The sequence below is a fragment of the Malus domestica genome, chromosome 04 (genome assembly GCF_042453785.1).
Source record: "Malus domestica chromosome 04, GDT2T_hap1".
Taxonomy (NCBI): domain Eukaryota; kingdom Viridiplantae; phylum Streptophyta; class Magnoliopsida; order Rosales; family Rosaceae; genus Malus; species Malus domestica.
This window is the reverse complement of record NC_091664.1, coordinates 23,288,753-23,310,858: the sequence shown is the minus strand read 5'-3', so window position 1 is coordinate 23,310,858 and position 22,106 is coordinate 23,288,753. Positions and strand designations below refer to the sequence as shown.

The window sequence follows — 22,106 nt, the reverse complement described above, 5'->3', positions numbered from 1 at the left end:
AGTTGACAAATAGGTCTGCGTGGATCATATTAATTAGCTAACAAACTATATTGTAATTATGTGCACACGTTATTTATTGTAGTTTTGATATCAGTAATAGTAAAAAGCCCTTCAACATACTTTCTCATTCGGAAAATGGTAGACAAAAAAAATCATATATGATTTACAATGAGTTGTGATTTACCTAATAATTGAAACATCAGTCACCATCTTAAAAATAGTATTGTTAAACATTATTCTTATGTGCACTTGTATTTATAAGCAACAGAGTGCGATGCGCGTAAGAAAAATCTAGTGTATTCACCGAGGTGTGATTTACAATGAGTTGTGATTTTCTGTTTTTATTTTAATAGAAACAGAGTGCGATGCGCGTAAGAAAAAATTTAGTTTATTTATTGAGGTATTTCGTTGAACATTTGGTAGGTTTGTTGTCGTCAACCAAACCATGTTATGCACATGTTAACAAATATCAATATATGTCGAAGCAACCTAATGAATGTTATCGAGAGAATTTGCCGAGTGCTCTCGACTCAACTTATCAAGTGCTATCGAGATATACCTAGCATATATTATATCAAATACTTGGTGAGCACAAAGAGGACCATACCAAACATTCAAAGAATCCTCAAAAGACCTTCACACGTATATTTTCCCAGACTCAGGGTGGTCGTTAGACCACGCTGGTCCCCATATACATCCGCCACCTAACTATTGTATTATGTGTCACGTGATGAGAAATGTAAATCAAAATAGTATTATTCTTAATTGTATGTAAGAATTTCTTTACACCTCGAAATGGATTTGATCGTATCAAGTCTACAAGAGATGCTGTATAACACGAAAGGAAAACTTTACTGGCATGTTTCGTTTTTTGTAACTAAGAAAAAATATTTCGGATTGTGTGTAAGAATTTCTACACAAAAGATTTCATTGTGGATGAAGAAAATTTATGTCTGTCTGCCAGGAATAAATAATTTCTCAATCCCAATATAAAAGGGTGGCAACAAAAGAATAAGGAATGAGACACAAGACAATTGTATAAATCCATTGTTTTATAAACCGTATGTAATATATCCCCCTCTCTAGGTCTACAGAAAAAATGGACGTATAAGGAGGGAAATACACCAAGAACATGGCTAAGTTAAATAATCCAATAATTTTGGTTACCCCTTTTTCTAAGGTAAACAATTTAATTTCAAGGAATGGTCTTCCTTTGTGCTTTGATGAGATTACAATTTTAATTCTAATGTATGGGTTGGTCACAAATACCATGGTAGGTCTTGCTATCTTTGTAACTCATTGAAAAATAAAGCAATGGGGCAATTGCCTAATCAATAAATAATCGCAAAACATGTTTCCATCACCATCTTTTAATTATTGATAATCTCATCTCATGGACCCTCAATATTTATTATTCATTTTAGGAGATACAAATATCCTTTCACAAGTCATAATGAGCCACATATAATTTGTTTAGACGATAATTATACATAGACATACAAAATTAACTCATTTTTTGACACATTGTCTAATAGACACAGATCTTACTGTTGTTTGTGGAATTTATTTATATTGGAGTGTGTCAATTATGTATGTCTAAATATCACTCACTGTAGTCACTTAGTACTACGGTCTAGTAGTATATATTCTTCTTCACTTGTAAGTGAGAGGTTTTAGGTTCGGTTTTCGTCAAATGTGAATTTGAACCACATTATTGCTAGTCCATTGTGAGGCTAAACCTACATTCCCTTAGTGTAGATAATATCGTTTGTTAAAAAAAAAAATATCACTCACTCTATATATATATATATATATATATAAACCTCGCATGTAACTCAAACATTTGACCTGCTTCTCCACTATATATGTAGAATTGTGACCAAGAAGAAATGGCTTCATCTGACTAAGCGAAAGGAGATAGTTGGAATCTGTGAGTTTCAGAAAATGAGCAACGTTAAAACCGGAGAGAGGAAGAGGCTTGCGTAGTCAAGGGGAATAGGGAATAGGTTGCACGGCAAAAAGCAAAAGTTTGGAGAAAATTGACCGAGGGGGACGGCAAAAGGTTGAAGAAAGGGGAAGGAGACTAGGGTTTAACTAGTAAAGGGAACCTAAAGCTAGTGATACTATGCAGAATTGTAATTCCTTGATTTCATTGGTAATGCAATGTTACAAATATATACTAGTCAATTGACTTGAGAGGGGATCCACCTAGAGTAGAGGATGAAGACTTGAAGAGGCTTGCGTAGTCAAGGGGAATAGGGAGTAGGTGGCACGGCAAAAAGCAAAAATTTGGAGAAAATTGACCTAAGGGCGACGGCAAAAGGTAGAAGAAAGGGGAAGAAGACTAGGGCTTTACTAGGAAAAGGGAACCTAAGCTAGTAATACTATGTCGAATTGTAATTCCTTGATGTCATCGTAACGCAATATTACAAATATATATTAGTCAATTGACTTGAGATACAAGTAATCCTAAATTCATGGGGATTTACAATACATAGCCCAACAGAATCCTGAACGGATTCTCCTACACTAACAATATATCAACCTTACATACATGTGAATGAAATTTGAGATATCTTCCACCTAAATAAAACAAAGTATTGATAGACTAAGGACTGTTTTGGTATTGCTGTGCTATGAGAATAAGCTCATTTTTGTTGTGCTGTGAGAATAAGTTCATTTTTGCTGTTTCACGTTTTTAGCTTTTTTTCACCCAAAACTGTGAAAATAAGTTGTTTTTAAGTGTTTACTAAACACCTTTTTGAGCTCAACTTTTTTTAATACCCAGTTTTTATAAAAGCAACTCAGTACCAGATTAGTACTAACTAATCATTTACGATGCCAATTATGTATCAAGGTATCCACACAATGCTGAGAGCATAGTTTTAGAGGCAGGTACATTTGACTTTTACTAAAAAGTCAAATTATTGAATGTTCAAACTCAAACATTGAACTATATAAAGCCTGCAACCAACATTTCTTTTGTATAAGCGTGTCTGTCGTCATACTTTGGTCTATTCGCCATGAAAGTTCCTCTCGAGCTATATCTCTTCAACTTCACTTCTTTCCCTACGCTGCCGCTCCTCTGACAATGACCATGACTCGAATCGACAGCCGCCGCCTTAGCCTTGCCAAATTTCCCATCTTCTGTACTCATTTAATTGTTGCAATCATCGTCCTCGTCTATGCCGATAGTATTATCTATGGTGACTCGGAACAGTCAGTGGCGTCAAAGAACGAGGCGATTTCTCCGTTGCTGCAGAGTTATCATCATAATTCTGCAGGCGGATTGATCAAGTCTGATGTAAGTCACTTAGTTCTGCGTTCCATGCAGGAGGAGACCATTGAAGTTGGTAAAGAAAACACAAGGCCTCTTGTTCCTCCTTTAAATGTCACAGAAGAAGAAAGAATTGCTTGGTTCCGAAGCATGCTGTCGGAATTTCACATTTTCAAGTCAGACAAGTCTGCAAAGCAATTCCATGGCCGTGTTCTGGAATTCTTTAACAAGGAGTGTGAGGGTCAGTTCTTTATGACATGGATTTCGCCGGCGAGGTCTTTTGGGAGCAGAGAGTTCTTGACAATGGAGAGTCTCTTCAAAGCCCACCCTCGCGGATGTTTGATGATTCTATCGAGAACTATGGACTCCAAGTGCGGTTACAGAATTCTGAAACCGCTGAAGGATAGCGGGTTCAAAGTTCATGCTGTGACACCTGACTTGTCATTTCTGTTGAAAAACACGCCGGCAGAATCCTGGTTTGCTGAGATGAAGAGAGGCAAGAGAGACCCTGGTGAGATTCCATTAGCCCAGAACCTGTCTAATTTGATAAGACTCGCAGTTCTGTATAAGTATGGAGGTGTTTATTTAGACACAGACTTCATCGTCTTGAAATCGTTCTTCGGATTGAGAAACTCGATCGGTGCACAAAGTGTGGATGTGGTTTCGAAGAACTGGACCAGATTAAACAATGCAGTTCTGATCTTTGATATGAATCATCCCCTTCTGTACAAATTCATGGAGGAATTTGCCCTCACTTTTGATGGGAATAAATGGGGGCATAATGGTCCCTACCTTGTTTCCAGAGTGGTCCTGAGGGTGCAAAACCGACCCGGTTATAACTTCACGATTCTACCCCCTCTCGCCTTTTACCCCGTCGATTGGAGTAGGATCGGAGGATTGTTTAAGAAGCCAGGAAGTCCGGCTCATTCTCGATGGATAAGAGAAAAGCTGCTTCAGCTTAACGGGGAGACTTACGGAGTACACCTATGGAACAAGCAAAGCAGCAGAGAAGTAGTTGAAGAAGGAAGCATTATGCAGAGATTGATCTCCGATCGCTGTATCATTTGCAACGACATATACAGTTCTTCAAGAATTTTAATCAAATAAATGGTGAAGCATCTTCAATCTGCGACAAAGTGGCAGACCGGAAATTAGTCTTTCGGTTTTTTCATTCATTTTTTTTTTCCGATCACACAAACTTCGTTTTTTATTTTGAGTTTTTAGCCCCACTATAATTAAGATCATTGTTTGAATATAATTTGTAAATCTCAGATTCTGTAAACAAGTTAAGAAGTTCCCAGTTTCAATATGTTAATCGAAGTTAACCTTTTCATTTATATATAAATATATGTGGTTTGTATTACAAGTATGCAGCTAATATCAACATTTTCTTCTACTAAAAGCGATCGTAAGCCGCCTTAATCTCAATCTAAATCTAAATCCTTTGCATCTCCATAATCCAAATCCTGGCAATCTTCTAAACGACTTTGTCCTAGTCAATCTGCGGGCGCCGATTCTTACATCTCTATCCTGAAAGCCATAATCTCCACCCAAGAAGCTACCATCTGAAGCAAATTTATCCTGTCCATCATCAATCCTAGAACCCTCTATTGGTCTAAGCTGTTTGATGGATTCCCAGGGGTCACGGGTTTCGTTCTCATCATCTGTATCACTGCCCATAGAAGGATAGGCTTAACTATCGAGGATCCACTGAAATCCTCGAAATGGTTCCCCAAAGTCGGATGCTCCATGTCAAACAATATCCTCAAAGATGTGTTTCCTACTTTCATCAAACCTAACAAACTGCTACTTCTTCGAGCTGAAGAAAATGACGACCAGGAAGCAGAAGAGGAAGACAAGGAAGACAAAGAAGATGAAGACTGATGAAGCGACTTCTGATACTCTATAATCTGCCTTATCCTCTCCTTCTGAGCTTCTGGATCAGCCAAAAACCCGATCTCATCATCATCCTTCTCTTCGGTTATTTCCGACAAACTCATCCTAATCCTAAAGATCCAGGGTACTAGGATTGTACAAAAGGAACAGACAAGGTGCAGATTTATGAAGAAGAAGCAGAATAGGGCAGGAAAACACCAACAGATGGGACTAAGCCGGCGATGAACTCCCTTATAAACTATAAAGAATGTCGAAAGCCGGCGATATGAAAACATTTGTTTTTCCTTCCATATCTTTCCAAGAAGATTTTGTGTCCAAAAAGACAAGACAGTAACACAAACAAGTGAAACAGAACTACCCAGGCATATCTGGGTAATTGTCCTCCCAAACTATAAGGAAAACTACAAATTAATTAATTAATTAATGGAAATTGAAATTTAAAGCTTTGACTCATTAATTTCAAGCAAGAACAAGAAAAGTATTTGATCAAAATCCTCATAACATAAACTCAAGATACATAACTTACAATTAAAAAACAGAAATTAAACAAATTGGAGGATCCATTAATTAACTAAGACAAGGACTCATCAATTTCAACTTTGACAATCGTATTGTCCTCAAACTTATCTTTCTTTGGGGGCGCCGGCGGCACCGGAACCCTAGGTGGTCCTCTGCCCTTGTTCTTGTTCCGCGGCCGCGCCTACAGTTCAATGTTCGATCTTTCTCAGAAAAATTTCAAACTTTAAAAGAACAAAATCATCACTTCAATGAAATTCATGAGCTTTTTTATGTGAAACGGTGAAAATTTCGAAATTTGACTTACATTTCCAAAAGAGTGATTGAAGCGCTTTCCCCTTTCGGTTTTCTTATCGCCTCTGCCGCAGTATACTGCAGAAGCACAAAACAAAATTAGCGCAAGTTACACAGAGAGAAAGAGGATTTGGAATTTGCGTATACCTGAAGGAACTGGCGGAGAAGAAGCTGTGGAGAGCGAGAGCGAAGCAGTGGAGGAGGGGAGAGAAATGGCAAGGGTTTCGGAGCGAGAGAACGAAATGCGGGAGTTGAAAGCATGCGACTGAGAGGGGGCTGGGGGAGCTCCGAGTATCAGTGACGCCATGGCCGGAGCTTGAGGAGGAGAAGCAGATAAGGCTTTCGAGGGAACCTACCTGTGGCTGTGTTAGAGACCGTTGGGTTGAATATCGCTTCTATTTTGTCAGCGTTTTGTAGTTTTGCGTGCCCAAGATTAGGTTGTGCCTTTGGTTCTTTAGGTGTACTTGATGGGTAATTCTTTGTAGTCTCTGCCTACAGATACACTGGAATTAAAGATGGTCAAATATTCATTGGTTATGGGTAACCGCAGTTATCCGTCCATTTAAATTAAATGATTATAGTTATGGGTAACCGTTTAGATAAATAAATGGTTATGGATATAACCGTTTACTTGTGAAATTTAAATGGGCGATTATGGGTATTAACCGCGGTTATAAAGTGATAACCGTTTACCCATTTATTTTATATATGTAAAACTAACACAAATCATGTTCTTGATTTAATAATACTTAGCACCCAATAAATTAGCAAGGAATTCATTGGTCCTTCTTTCAATAACACTGCTACAAGAATAATGATTCTCATCATCAAGTAATTCATCAAATTAATTTAAATTCTTTGCGGGTAACCGTGAAATTGACAGAAATGTTTTCTAAACAATTTTTGTAACCCAATAGTAGTTAGCAAATATTATATTTAGAGAGATTATATTCACACACCTCAAATTACTTCTCTCACACCTTTCTAATTTTTTTAATATTTTTTACACACCACTAACACTTGATAAAAAAATATTAAAAAATTAAAAGGGTGTGGGAGAAGTAATTTGGGGTGTGTGAATATAATATCTCTATATTTACCTTCATTGGTAACAATTAAAAATATCTTCTGTAAACTATTATTTCAATTATTGGAATGATATAAGAATTTAAAAAATTAAAATACGGAAATGTATGATGAATGTACTTATAACAGTGTTTAATTGTCCAAAAAAAAAAATTATGACAATTTTTTTTTAATTTTCAAGTTGTTAAAAAAAACATGTAGACGGGTGAAAAATGGGTAATGGTAAAAAAAAATGATAAACGGGTTAAAAAGGGTAAATGGGTAAATGGGTAAACGGGTATTAAACGGTTATAGTTAAATGAGTATGCGGTTATGGGTATGGTTAACCGTTTATAAACAGTTATGGGTATGGGTATAACTGTTTAGGGAATTACCCAATGGGTAAACGGTTATACGAGTATGAGCATAAACGGTTATGGGCAAAATAACCGCGGTTACCCGTCCACCATAACTATTGCCCATCCCTAACTGGAATATAGGGATGGGCATAAGCCGAACCGGGCCTAAAATTGAAAAGATTGGACTGCATCCTTTTGAAAATAAAATGGAGAGAGCCAGGCTAGGTTATAGAAATTTAATATAAGAATCGAATCTAACCTGACCTGTGTGTAGGGATGGGCAATGGTTATGCGAGCGGGTAACCGCGGTTAATTTACCCATAACCATTTATGCTCATACCCGCATAATCGTTTACCCATTGGGTAATTGCCTAAACGGTTATACCCATACCCATAACCATTTATAAACGGTTAACCATACCCATAACCGCATACCCATTTAACCGTAACCGTTTAATACCCGTTTACCCATTTATCCTTTTTAACCCGTTTATCTTTTTTTTTTTTACCATTACCCTTTTTTCACCCGTCTAGATGTTTTTTAACAACTTGAAAATTTAAAAAAAAATTGTCATAATTTTTTTTTTGACAATTAAACACTGTTATAGGTACATTATCATACATTTCCATATTTTAATTTTTTAAGTCCTTATACCATTCCAATAATTGAAATAATAGTTTACATACGATATTTTTAACTGTTACCAATGAAGGTAAATATAATATTTGCTAAGTATTATTGGGTTACAAAAATTGTTTAGAAGACATTTCTGTCAAAGCATTTCTATCAATTTCACGGTTACCTGCATAGAATTTAAATTAATTTGGCCAATTCCTTGATGATGAGAATCATCATTCCTGTAGTAGTGTTATCGAGAGAAGGACCGATGAATTCATGCGCCGTCGACATGCAAATGCCAGAAATCTCCATTGAGGGAGCAGGTAATGTGCTCGGCTGCCTTCGGGACGTCGTTGGGCTGCTATGTTGCATTGTCAAGGCTATGCTTGAAGGCGCGGTAGGGAGCTGTGGAGCTAGGGCCATGTTACATGTAGCAGAAGATGCTTAACTTTTGGTATTAAGCCACTCTAGAGCTGAATAATGGAGCAAGGGTCGGCTAGGCCGTGTGACGCGCAGCAGGAGGTAGTGTTCGACTGCCAATACATGTTGCTCTTACGTAGAATCTTCTGGGGTGATGAGGACAAAACTTGCTTTTGAGTGTTCCTTCTAGTGTTCGTCTACCTTTGGCATGTCTTTTAGGCCTAGTTGTTGCGTTCGTCAGGATTCGATGGAATAGTGCATCATGATGATGACTGTGTGCGTTTGAAGGTAAAACTTGAGCTTTTAGGTTACAACAACTATCGTCGAAGTTAGCTTTTAAATTTCTGATAACATCAATTAGAGCTTTTAAACTGTGGAATACAACTGATAGCATCAAGGAAAGCTTTTAAACTATGGAATATAGGTAATCGGGCCCCCAGCTCTTCTCGTATGATGGTAGAGCTTATTTCTGCTTCAGATGCGACTACTCGTCCAGTCAGACTTTGAATCTCTTTCAGAGTAGTGGGGAACTTCATATTCAAGATCGCTTGGATTTGCCTTAAATGGGCATCGGCGAACTTCGTCCCAAAGTGCATGCTTCTCTGCCATAGCGAAAGAGTCTGCCAGAGTTAGATCTTCTTTCATTATCAATTTTCCGAACAATGGGTGGTCTGCTGGAAGTCATTTTTGGAAGGCTGCTTTAGCTATCGAGTCGTTGCATCTAACTCTTTTTGCCTTCTCTACTTTGAACCTCCTCACATAGTCGCGAAGCGACTTCTTTGGGTTCTTCTTGACGTCGAACAAATGGTCAGACTTCTTTTTGATTGAGCGATAGGATGAATATTCTTTGGTGAAAACCAAAGAAAGTTCGTAGAAATTTCGGATGGATTGTGGCGGCAGGGTGTAGAACCAATCTTGCGCCTCGCCTTGTAGAGTGGTGGCGAATATCTTGCATATAAGATCATCGTTGTTTCGATAAAGGATCATTGCGCTTCGGTAGCGCTTTAAGTGTCTTTTCGGGTCTTCATCCCCTTTGAAAGATGTGAAATGTGGCATGCTGAACTCGCGTGGAGGCTCTGCCTGCTCGATCTCGTCCGTGAAGGGTGACCTGCTTATGTTGGTTATGTTCCGTCGTAGTGCCTCGTCGGTGACCTCGTTGCATTGGAAATCATGCAATTGCTTGGTCAAGAGTCTCTCTACTTCTTCCTGAATTTGCCTTTGTTGGGGTAGCGGAGTTCTCAGCTGCCCCCAGCCATGACTTGCTGGTCTAGGCTGCTCTTCCATGTGTTTGGCTCGTCTATGCCGCGGATGCAGTGCATGTGGTGCATTCTTAGCAGGCGAGCGAGTTCTTCGCAGACTGCTGGTCGAACTTAAGCCGGTTTGAATGACTGCTTATCTCCGTCCGTCGTGCTGCCTACTCTGATGTGAGGTGGATGATGCTCCTTGCGGGCTTAGCCGCGAATGAACACTTTGCCCAGAATGTTGCTCATGTTGACTATCAGAATGTGACCCTAACCGTGAATGTATGCTCATCCGTGGGCCTAGTCAAGAGTGCACGCTCCTCCGCGCGCTAAGACTGGAGTATACGCTATCTCGGGGGCCCAATCGGGAATGTACACTGCCCGAACGTTTGATTCGTGGCTGGTCGAGTGGCTGCTTACCAGGACGCTGCTTGAAAGGTTCATCTGCCCTTGTCCTACTTCGGGATACCTCGTTAGGGGGACGTTGGATCTCGATGCGTTGCAAAAGTTGATTCATCAAGGTTGTCTGTTGTGCAAGGGCGCTCGTCAACTCTATGACTTGTCGAGACAAGTGTTGTTCGCCATTTGGATTGGAAGAGCTTGGAAGGAATGCGTCTCCTTGGGCAGTGGAAGGGTGGTAGACTTCGAGCATGAGATTTGAGTTGGGAAATGTCAAATCCGTGAAAAAATATAGTGAGAATGCCCCCGGCTCGATGGTAGGTCCGGATGGTTGAAATAGTCTTGGGCCGACTTGGGCTGCTTGGGAAGCCACATGAGCAGGCTGGGCCGTGAAAGTGGGCTGCTCGACTGGAGCTGGCTGGGCCACAAGAGTGGGCTGCTCGTCGGGAGCAAGTTGGATCACGAGAGCAGGCTGCTCGGCAGGAGTAGGTTGGGCCATGCGAGTAGGTTGCTCGAAGGGAGCAGGCTGGGCCATAGGAGTGGGCTGCTCGACGGAAGCAGGCTGGACCACGGGAGTGGGCTGCTCGTCGGGAGCATGCTAGGTCATGAGAGCAAGCTGCTCAGCAGGAACATGCTGGGCCGCGAGAGCAGATTGCTTGGCGGAAGCAGGCTGGGCCACAAGAGCAGGTTGCTTGGCGGGAGCAGGCTGGGCCATGGGAGTGGGTTGTTCGGCAGGAGTAGGCTGGACCACGGGAGTGGGCTGTTCGTCGGGAGCATGCTGGGTCACGAAAGCAGGCTGTTTGGAAGGAGCAGGCTGGGCCTCGAGAGCAGGTTGCTTGGTGGGAGCAGGCTGCTTGGAGTGTGATGCACATAGGTGCGAGGCTTGGGCTTGGCTTGGCTTGGCAACGTGTTGAGTTCGCATTGGGCTTGGAGTGACATGGCTTGGGTCATGGCCTTGGTGCCGTGAGCCTTGGATGGCACGGCTCAGGCCGTGGTGAAGGCACCATGGACCTCGCCACCGTGGTGGTTCATGTGGTGGAAACTCATGGTGGTGGTGCCGCTCTACTTATTGTCGCATTTAGCCTCACGGATCTCCGCAATCCCATTTCTTGAATATTAAAATTTTCACTTGTGGAATTTTCTAAATTTCTAGCCATTATATTTTGCTTATACATTTTATCAAGGAACCTTTGCAAGTAAAAAAATTCTAATAATAAAAATGTATGAAAAATATTCAAATGGACTAGAAAATAAAGAAAAAAACCTTTTGTGCGAGAGTCTTCTAGAGTGTGGATTTCAACTCTCAATGAAAGCACCAATTTGTGGATGCAAATTTCTTCCTCCTTGATCTTGGACAAAATTGCACCTACAAAACAATTAACACCTTAGGTCAAGGCTAAGAGCCTCACGCGCTCACGATAAATGGGAGGGGCTTTGGCCGAAGAACCTCCGATGCCAAAGTTAGAATTTAGAGAGAAAAAGTGTTTGAGAATTATAGAGAATTTTAGCAAGAGTTGCAACCAGGTTTTGGTGAGAAATGTGGGGCTTTTTATAGAGGAGTGGCCGGCCTCTTAGGGTGAGAAAGGATCGGCCACATAGCCTTGTTTGTGGGTTTTGTTCATGATTTAAGATGATTTTGGGAGTTATGTGATTAATTGACTAATTAATTTGGCAAAATAAAATTATTACCAAATGAATTAGCTAATTAATGGGATGAAATGGGCAAATATCAAGAGATAAATAAAACATGGCCAATTCCTTTTCTAACAATAGGTGGCCAGCCCTTCACTTGTTTTTGGGGTTGAATGGATGTTTTAATTGACAATTAAGGAATTGATTAGGAATTAATTCCTTAATTAGTCAATTATTATGATTTTAAACGAAGATTTTAGGAAATATGAAAAAATATATTATTTAGCTAATTGATTAGCTAAATGAAATAAATTAGGTTTCGGGAATTACCTTAAATGAGGATGGATGAGATAATTTGGAATTGGTTACCTTTTTGGAGCATTTTTAACTTGGTTAAGGATGATTGCCCGCTACTTGCGCATAGGAATCCTGTTATACCTCAAGGGTATTTTTGTCCTCTTTTACCCCAAAAACCACGTGTCGCCTTGTGATTATTTTTGGCTCCACAACAAGTATATTTACAAATTATTGAGGGATGTAATCATGGAGGCGGGAGAGCATAATGTTGTCCACGTCGTGACCGACAACGGTTCTGCATTTGTCAAAGCTGAAAAAAAGTTAATGAAGCATCATAATGTGTTTTGTACATCATGTGCAGCACATTGTATTGATCTCATGTTTGAGGCAATGAGGAAGAGAGAGAATGTTGCTACTGTGGTAAAAAGAGTTAGAACAATCACAAATTATATTTACAATCATGGTTGGTTGTTGGCAAAGATGCGTGAATTTTGCAAATGAGACATTATTCGTCCAGCTACCACTCGATTCGCCACCAACTATATTGCATTAGACAGCCTACTTAAGAAGAAAGCAGGGTTGAAGCAACTATTCACTAGTGACGATTAGGCCAACCACAATTTGAGCCGCTCAAATGCAGGTCGTATGGTGGAAAGTATAGTGCTTGATCATGCTTTTTGGACACAATCAGAACATGTGTGCCAAGTGTTTGAATCTTTTTACAAAGTTTTACGGATCGTTGACACAGAAGTGTATCCTACTATAGGGGCAATATATGAGTTGATGCGTGTAGTGAAGGATGAATTGGAAAGAAAACATGGTGCAAGGTGGGTCATAAAGATAATTGAAGACCGATGGTATAAAACATTATACCACGATTTGCATGCAGCAGGTATAAATTATGTCATAATTTGCAATTCATTTCTTTAATTGCATAAGTATTATTTCTCTTATTAGAGTATGTGTTTCTTTGAACAGCATATTATTTGAATCCTCGATACCAATCCAGACCCGGTGTTGGAGATGATGGTACCCTTATACGTGCTGTACATAATGTATACTCTAAATTAGACCCTGCATCACCAGCAGTTGGCCAATTTGGAAATGAGGTACACAATTACTTAAATTATAATAATTACTTTGTTGGATTAAACTAACACGATTTATTGAATTCAGCTAACATGGTTTAAAGATGCAAGAAGAACTTTTGGAGAACCAACATCAGTTGCTGCTCGAACAAAAATGTCTCTTAGTGAGTGTAAACATATTTCACGATAAGTTTATAATAGAATTTGTTGGAGTTATTAGGCTTATCAACATTGTTTTTCATTGTAGCTGAATGGTGGATCATGTATGGGACTGATGCACCAACTATGAGAAAGTTAGCAATCAAAGTATTATCACAAACAGCTTCTTCATCTGCTTGTGAAAGAAATTGGAGCACATTTGCACTCATACGCACAAAGCAAAAAAATAGGTTGGCTCATAGTCAGTTGGAAAAATTAGTTTATTGCTACTACAACATGAAGCTTCAAATTCGAGATAAGGAAGCAGAAATAGATCATGTCGACCGTGGTGACCCACTAGATGTGTTTGATATTGTTACTGAAGATGATGATACAGAGGGTAACCAACTTTATCAATGGATTAGACCTCTTTATTTAGATGATGATGAAGGCAACCCAGCTCCCAAAGTTGCTGAAGAAGCACGTAATGAAGGGATAAATGTAGAAAGAGTATTAGCGGAGGAGGTGGGATCTAGCAGCGCTAACTCTTTGGAAGAACTTTTGCGCCCAAGACCAAGAAACACTGGAATTCCACCTTCTTCCAATCCTACACAACCACAACATCGTGCTGATACTAATGATAGCTCTAATACAAGATCAGGAGGAGACTCACCTACCACCGGAGGTGGGAATGATGAAGGATATAGTGGAGTTGGAGGCAGTAGTGGTGGATATGGAAACTATGTTGGACCACCTCCCGGATTTATGAGCCCCTTCACTGCTGAGGCAAACTTCACGCACGCAACACAGGATGAGGACCATGGCAGTAGGCGGGCAGGACCAGGAATTGGTGCCATAGGGAAGGACTATATTCGTAGAGAAAGAGGCAAAGGGATTTTGTCAAGTCAAGAAGATGACTCGTTATCTATAACTTCGGACTCTGTTGGAGTGGGAAGTAGTAACTATGGTTATACTCATAACCAACCATTTCCCTACCCTTCATATCCCATTCCTGTTGGGATGGAATCGAGCGACTCATGGAAACAATCCGAGACTCAATCTTCAAATGATTTTGCTTATGGACAAGGTCAACCAATCTCGGATCCATATGGGTGGCATGTTAACAATTACATGCAAAACTATTTTGGGGATTTATCATTTGATAACTACTCTTCACAATACACCCACTCTACACATAGAGATGATGAAGATAGTGAAAATTTTGAACCTCATAGGAACTCTATGTGGTACTAAGTCACTCATGTATCTTACCATGCAATGTATAAAGTGTAAAATATTGTACTAATTCATTATATATAAATGATTATGGTGTGTTTAAACTTCTTTCATTAATTACTACATATTTTCTACACTCACAATGTTTGCCAGCTTGCTATATAATCAACTTGATAATGTTAAATCCATCATGCAATGCATTTCCTTTCATTTTTTTTATGATAAACTAATAGATAATTGACTAAATAAACATCCTGCAAAGTTTCAATAAAAATTTCCAAGTTTTTCTTACAATTTCCGTGGTTTCCATATTATTTTTATCGATATCAATATTATCCCGATATTTCCGTGTTTTCAGACTACCGATATTTCCGATATCATCGATTTTTAATACCTTGCCTATAGTGACATGTACGACTCATTCATATCTCACTTATAATTATCTGTACGACTCCCCCATATCTCATCAATCAATGCTAGCACATAAGTCGGAGTCACCTATAATGACTTGTACGACTCATCTATATCTCATCAATCAATGCTAGCACATAAGTCGGAGTCACCTATAGTGACCTGTACAACTCATAGGCAACTTGTATGACAGTGTCGGAGTTGCCTATTTATTCCAACCTGTACGACTATGTCGGAGTTGCCTATATAGCTCATCTACCAATTCCTGCACACGAGTCGGAACCACATAATGTGGTCTGTACGACAGGCTGGGTGTAAATAAATACGCTCAAGTGCTATGATCACATGAAAGCTAGGCCTTATCCTCGGGCGGAGCACTAACACCAAGGTGCAGGATAATGAGCATTAAATGCATAAAAACATAACCATACACATTGAAATCACTGTCATCAACATGTACTCACCTGAATCTTACCGGGGCATCTGCAACGTCATTTGGCATAACCACTTTAACGTCCCAACATTCTTAATAAGAACTAAACCCAGTGATAGACAAGAATAAAATCATGGTTAATCTCTACATTGTTAACCATCATAACTTCTTTCCTTAAAGAAACCAAGTACCATGTTAAATTTGGATTGTTTTATGTCTGCATCTAACAGTCTTGTTAGACTGCCTACGTACCCTCAAACGGGATCAAGCCATTTGTAGTTCAACTTAGTACTTTAAAGCATTCACAGTAATTATATGCCAATAATATGCATATATATATATATAACATGGCATCAAATGCATAGAACAATTTAAAAGCATTTGGAATTATCAGTCATATCTATATACGATAAAAGGAAAATACCCACTCACCTGAGGTCCGAGCTACGACTCCCTAGCATGAAAATCGAAACATCATTAACCATCGTGGCCTTCAACAATTATCAAATCACATCTCAGAGTTCTCATCGATAAAACACGTAACTTACATAAAACATATCCCCAAGGACATTCTAGAATGATTTGGGACCAATTGACCAAAAGTCGATCGTCGATCAAAGATTGACGGTAGGGTCCATAACCCTACGTAACTCGATCCAAAAGATCCGCATCTCAGATTTCCAATTTGTAACTTCCAAAGGTCCAAATTGTGCTTCTAAAACATCATACTAAAGTTTCATTACGATCCAACGGTTGGATCTCCTCCAATTGCCAATTCAAGTGGTGGTCAATGTTTTATTTTACGAACTTACAATTTCAATTTGGGAAGATCCGTACGTCAGATTCCCAATCCGTAAGTTTCTAATAGCCTCACATATTACATACTATAATGTATTAAAATTTAATGATGATCCAACAGTTGGATCGTCGATTACTGTAATAATCAAGTGGCGAACCATAATGGGACTAAGTTCAAACGACTGAATTTCGTCAATCGGACTTCACAAACGGAACCAAAGTATTCAAATTTAGCCTAGGAAAGTCAGGGGATCCCTCAGCCCACGCGCTGCCACAGGTGGCGATTGGCGGCCCCGACTTGCCGGAAAATTCAACTATTTCTAAAAATTACCAAAATTAACATAAATGAAGATCTCAAAGAGAGGAACAACTTTCATACCGATCACGAAGTCCAAAAGTGGACGGAAGATAGTAAATTTTTCCCACAAAGTCAGCGGGTGCCTAAAGCTTCTCGACGTCAATTCGTCGTCTACGGTGGTCCAATAGGGTCAAGGTTGGTTGAGATTTTCTCCTGGGATGATGGGCTACAAAGCCCAGTGGTGGCATCGACCATTGCTTTTCCAATTCGTCGAAAAATTGAAAATAGTGGCCGGAGCACAGCGAGAATCGTCGACTTTCGTGGTCTCAAACCACCTCATACAGTGGTTAATCAAGGTGATTATTGGTTGGGTTTTGTAGAGGGGAATAAGAGCTTCAAGATGGTGGTGGTGGCGTCGAAAAACTCCACAGAAGTTGGCCAGAATTGGCCTTGGAAAAGGGGAGGTCGCGAAGGTGTGGGTGATAGGGAAGCTGGGAGCTTTCTCTTTTTTTTTTTTTTTTTCTGATTGGCTGAAGGCTTTCCTTCCCTTTATGTGATTGGTCCTTTGTGCCTAAAATTTGATTGGGCTACTTCCTTGAAGGAGTTAAATTAATTTACAACTGAAATATAAATAACTAAATTCAAAAGTCCGTAACTATATTGTTTTCATTCGGACTTGCAAACGGCTTTCGCCTATGCGTTCGCACCAACAAGTACGACAAGGATACGCTAAAAGAATAAGTCATACGTTCATCTTGACGATGGTAAACAAAAGTCAAAGTCCTTGCCTCTAGGGCATTTTTGTAAATTCACAATTTTAAAATTAATAAAAACATAAAATTAAGAACGGGTTGTCACACCTTGGGTATTAATAACATCATTAATTATTTTAATAATAATTGTTTTTTATTTCTAAATATATTCATTTAATGTTAAAAATGTTACAATTAGTATATTTATATTTATGACTAAATTTTTTATCATATATTTTTAGTTTTAGTTTGTACCCATTTTTAATTAGTAATTTTTTTTTTTAATTTGTACCAATTTTCTTTTCAATTTTAATTTGTACCCATATATTAATTTCTTTTTGTGCCCATATTTTTTAAAGTTTATTTGTATTTGTACCCATATTTTTTTTATTTGTACTTTTTATTTTGCTAAGTGTACCCGTGCTAATTATATGTACCCATTCATGTAAAACTTTTTAATCTTAAAATGTACTCATTATTAAATATACCAATTTGTTATATGTAAAATGTAGCATTTTTTTTTATATAAAATATATTCAATTTTTTTTTTCAAATCCATTTTTAAACTTATATGGGTACATTATTTTTTCTTTGATTTTAAAATGTATCCATGTCAAGTGATGCGTAAAATAAGTTAACACACAAAATTAAACCCTCTTTTTGACAATTGTAGTATGGATGTAAGTAGGGTATCGTTCTAGGCCGGGGATTAGGAGGGATTGCTAATCTATTCTAAATTAATTTAAAAATATTAAATAAGACTCAAGGACACAAAACTAGGCTAAAAACTCTAATAACTCGAAACACACTTAAAATGACTCAAAATAATGAAAACAATTAAATTAAACACTAGGAACTGAAATGGACGGAAATTAAATTAAAAGACTAACAATAAAGAAAACTAAATAAATAATATAATTTAATAATGGATGGTGTTTGGTTTTGATGAAAAGTAAATTAAACTTAATTAAATTACAGAATTGATAAAAACATAAAATTAAGGTAAAATGATAAATGACGGACTAGCTAGAGGGTTCTTCTCCACACATGACACATATGCAACCTAAATTGATTTTCAGTTGTTCTTTCAATAAATTGTGAATCTCAATACTCCAGATTAACCGTGAACAGCACTTTTTTAATCTTCAAGTTTTCCTTAAGTTATTGAATTGGACGGGAAAACGCATACAACAATTCAAAACATTCTTCAAAAGTCCCCTACGTGAAAAGCACAATAGAGATACAATCAAAGATCATTAAACTTTGTGAAAACTATAAGCATTGACGAGGCATTCGTAACTATGAAAAGCATGATACTCTTGCCAAGAATTTACTTAACGTGATTGTGACTAGCAACCTTTACTACTTGTGAAAATAAGTTCATAACGATTAGGTGAAATTCACTTATATTCTAGCATCAAATTCATGCATGTAAATTAAGCGTGCACTCTCAACCAACATACACAAATCAGTTTTTATACGAACGGATAAGTAAATTGAAATCACAACTTATGAAATCACAACCGAAGGTAATCAATTCATATTACAAATATATTCATGGCTTTGAATTAACCTCTAGCCAAAATAAGTTTAATTACACATTATTAAAACATAAATAAAAGAGAAGTTTGGAAAGATTAAACCGAAAAATAAGGGAGTTTGCTGTCTGTCCGTGCCTCGCGCCACGTGCTTTTTCTGACCTCCCTGTCTCTCGGTCCTCACCTCTCCAGCTGCTTGACAGTCCTCAAGACTGCACAGCAGCCTTCCTCTCTCAATCCTTCGTTCCCCAGTCTGCGCCACGTGCTGCCAAGGCAGCACCTTATTTCTCCTGACTTCTCCACGAGCTGCCCAAGCAGCTCTCCTCCTGACTTCTGGCCTCGGGCTGCACAAGGCAGCGTCCCTCTTGGTTCAGCTGCCAAATGGCAGCCTTGCTTTGTACTTCTCTCCGTCCTCCCTCTAGCTCTCGCTGACTCCCTTCTCGAGCTGCCCAAAGGGCAGCTCCCCCTTTTCCTTCTATCTCTCCCCGCGTGCTTCTTTTTGTTTTCTGTTTTTCTATTCCCTCTTTTCCCGCATACTCCTGCCTTCCACTCCTCACGTTTCCACCTTGGATTCTTTCCTTTCTTTGTTCAACTCTTTCTTTCCACCGTTTTCTTTCTTTTTTTTTTTCTACAAAACAAAACCATCATGATGATGTTTCAAACATCATCACGACTTATCATTATTAAATATAATTTTTAATTTAATTTAAAAGCTGATCTACACAGACAGTTTTGACGAATTTATTACATAAAATTTCACTTGTTCTATTTTTATTTTCTTTGCATAAACAAATCCTATAAACACAAAAATAACGTAAATAGCTCAAAAATATAAGAAACTAACTAAGAAAAGACGAGTGAATTTGAAGTAAAAATATATATAAATATGATCCGATCAAATACCCCCATACTTAGCTTTTGCTAGTCCTCGAGCAAAACAAAGAAAACATGAAAAAGTACTAACATGAAAAACATTAGCTTCCCTCTATGTGACCCTCATAGAATTTCATTCAAGAAAACAAATCATCAAGAACCATAGCTAGCACCAAACAAACTAATCCAAGTTCATTTTCCTTATTCAAATATTAGCAGTAATCTTTGAATCATCCTTGAAGTGTAGTGTGTGAGATAGCCATGCTAATGCAATTTCAAAATTTTTATATTTTTAAAATCATCATATGCAAACTAGCGACATTCTCACGGGATATGCACTCAATCACACATGTGTTTAGTTTTAATGTGTTTCGCTCAAAGAATCAAATGTGAAATTTCTACCATAAGCTTGCATAAAGATCACTTCTCCACAGTCATAATTGCAAAACTTAAATCAAGAGGACTTTTATTGGATGTAATGAGGCTTAGGGATAGGGTTATTGAAACGAAAGAATAGGACACACAAATTCCAAGCTACATTGCAAGCAATTTTTCTCTTTAGATTTATAAGAACTCAATTCTCCAGCAATTCTTCTAGCACCTCCAATCACACCCTTAAACTGAAACTTGAACAACTTTTTATTTTCTTTGTGTACAATTTTTCTTTTTCTTTTTCTTTTCTTCTCTTTTTTTTTTTTTTAAATACAAACATGAAATACCCCCACACTTATTCTTTTTGCCAAACACCTTCAAAGTACTTCACAAACGTTTCTCATAAGATAATTTCGCATTGCTCGCTTGGAAAGGGTAAGGAAAAATGTTTCAGGTATAAGGGTAGACATATCTGGTGATAAGAAATAAAAGGCTCAATATACACGGCTCAAATTGGCAATCTAATGATATCATTTTTCTTTGGGAAACATGGTTATTTGGGCCATGGTGGTAAACCTAATGCCTCTATCATTTCCAAGTTCATGCAATCAATGACAAACATTTCGAAAGATCGTTACGCAAGTTCTAGAGATGTATCTCACATAAGTTCATCACACATGAAAGAATAGGAGTGTATGAAAAATGCACACACTTTCAATCGGCTCAAAAACTCACATATGATGTATATGGTCACTAAATTCACATATGAAGCTTTAAGTCATACTTTAGTTTCACATTAACAAGGCTATGTGCATTTGGTTTTTCAAAGATGGTCAAACATGTACAAAACTAACAAGAGAATTAGGAATTTCACCAAACACATGTTAACTAAGTTCTTGATGATCATGGTTCAAATTTTTGATCCAATTATATCATTGGGTCGGGAAACTAACAAAAAATCTAATTCAAAACAATAAGGGAAACAAGACAATATTTTTGGATTTTTTAAATTTTCCGATTTTTTTTTTTTTTTTATAGAGAAAACAAAACTAAAAAAAATAAAAAATAAAAAGCAACAACACAGAAACAAATGAAATTCTAGAGATTTCTACCCCCACACTTAAACTTGACATTGTCCCCAATGTCAGAAAACACTATAATGCAAAAATAAATAAAATAAACAAAATAATAAAAAAAAAAAAAAAAAAAAACAAAATAAAGCAATTGGACTGAAAACTTCCCTAATTTGCAGTAAAATCAAGCGATGACCCTCAAGCTAAAATTCTGCAATCAACTTCAAGGGTGGAAATAACCAAAAGTTCCTGCAAAGAAAAGGAAAAATTCAGTTAAGTACGCAAGAAAATTAATTAAAAAAAATATTGCAAACGAAAAATTGAAAATTACGATAAAAGATAATGAATAAAACTAATAAGTAATCATTGGTCGTGCTTGTTGACTTTCCACAGCTTTCCTCTTGAACAGGGTGACACTTAGCTTTTTACTTGCAAGTGATGATTTGATGATATTGTACGGCGAAGCTTTGCTCTTTGGTGATGTTGCAGTTCCTTATTTGTTCTCCAAGCAGATGTGGCAGCTTCTCTAGTTCCTCAGTTCGGACTCCTTCCGCTGGGATGATTGTGCAAGCTGCATTCTTCTCTGCTTGTTTCTTCTGCACAACGGGCAGGCACGAGGGAAAGGTGTTGGTCCTTATTTCTTTCTTCAATCTTTCCAAGTGCCCACCTCTTGCTTTCTTTCTCCTTGTCCCTAGCTGAATTGTCTCCACATGCTTCGAGGTATCATTTTCACTTCCCTTACTGTCCCCCAGGCAGATGTGGTAGACGAAGAGAAAGCATAAAATGATGAAGATGAGTACTCGAGAGCAAGGCTAGGTAAGCAATCAGGAAAGGGTTCCAGGCAGTTGGCTCCAGATTGGAAGATTGATACCAAATGCTGGCTGATTGCTCTCTTTCTCCTTGTCGGAAAACAAAGACAAGGAGAAGGACATGGAGAAAGCATGATATGAGATACTCTTGCTTTCAACCTTTATGATATGAAATACTTTTGCTTTGAATGGGTTGTTCGCAGGAGTATCCCAAGGAATGAGGAACACAGAGTGACTCGAGAGGATTCTTTGGGAATGCATTTTCGGAGATG

At 38.2% G+C, this 22,106-nt stretch overlaps 2 protein-coding genes across 2 annotated transcripts; one reads left to right on the top strand and one right to left on the bottom strand.

Annotated features, from left to right (window-relative positions):
• The first annotated feature begins 2,730 nt into the window (after window positions 1-2,730).
• LOC103433582 (uncharacterized) lies at window positions 2,731-4,618 on the top strand. The gene has a single exon (XM_008371847.4). The coding sequence runs from the start codon at window positions 3,092-3,094 to the stop codon at window positions 4,382-4,384; it is 1,293 nt and encodes a 430-aa protein (XP_008370069.1). The 5' UTR covers window positions 2,731-3,091; the 3' UTR covers window positions 4,385-4,618.
• A 985-nt stretch (window positions 4,619-5,603) lies between these two features.
• Window positions 5,604-6,452, bottom strand: LOC103424451 (small ribosomal subunit protein bTHXc-like). The gene is made up of 3 exons (XM_008362533.3): window positions 6,131-6,452; window positions 5,997-6,061; window positions 5,604-5,873 (listed from the first exon to the last, which is right to left on the bottom strand). The coding sequence occupies exons 1-3, from the start codon at window positions 6,288-6,290 to the stop codon at window positions 5,745-5,747; spliced, it is 354 nt and encodes a 117-aa protein (XP_008360755.2). The 5' UTR covers window positions 6,291-6,452; the 3' UTR covers window positions 5,604-5,744.
• Between the last annotated feature and the right edge of the window lie 15,654 nt (window positions 6,453-22,106).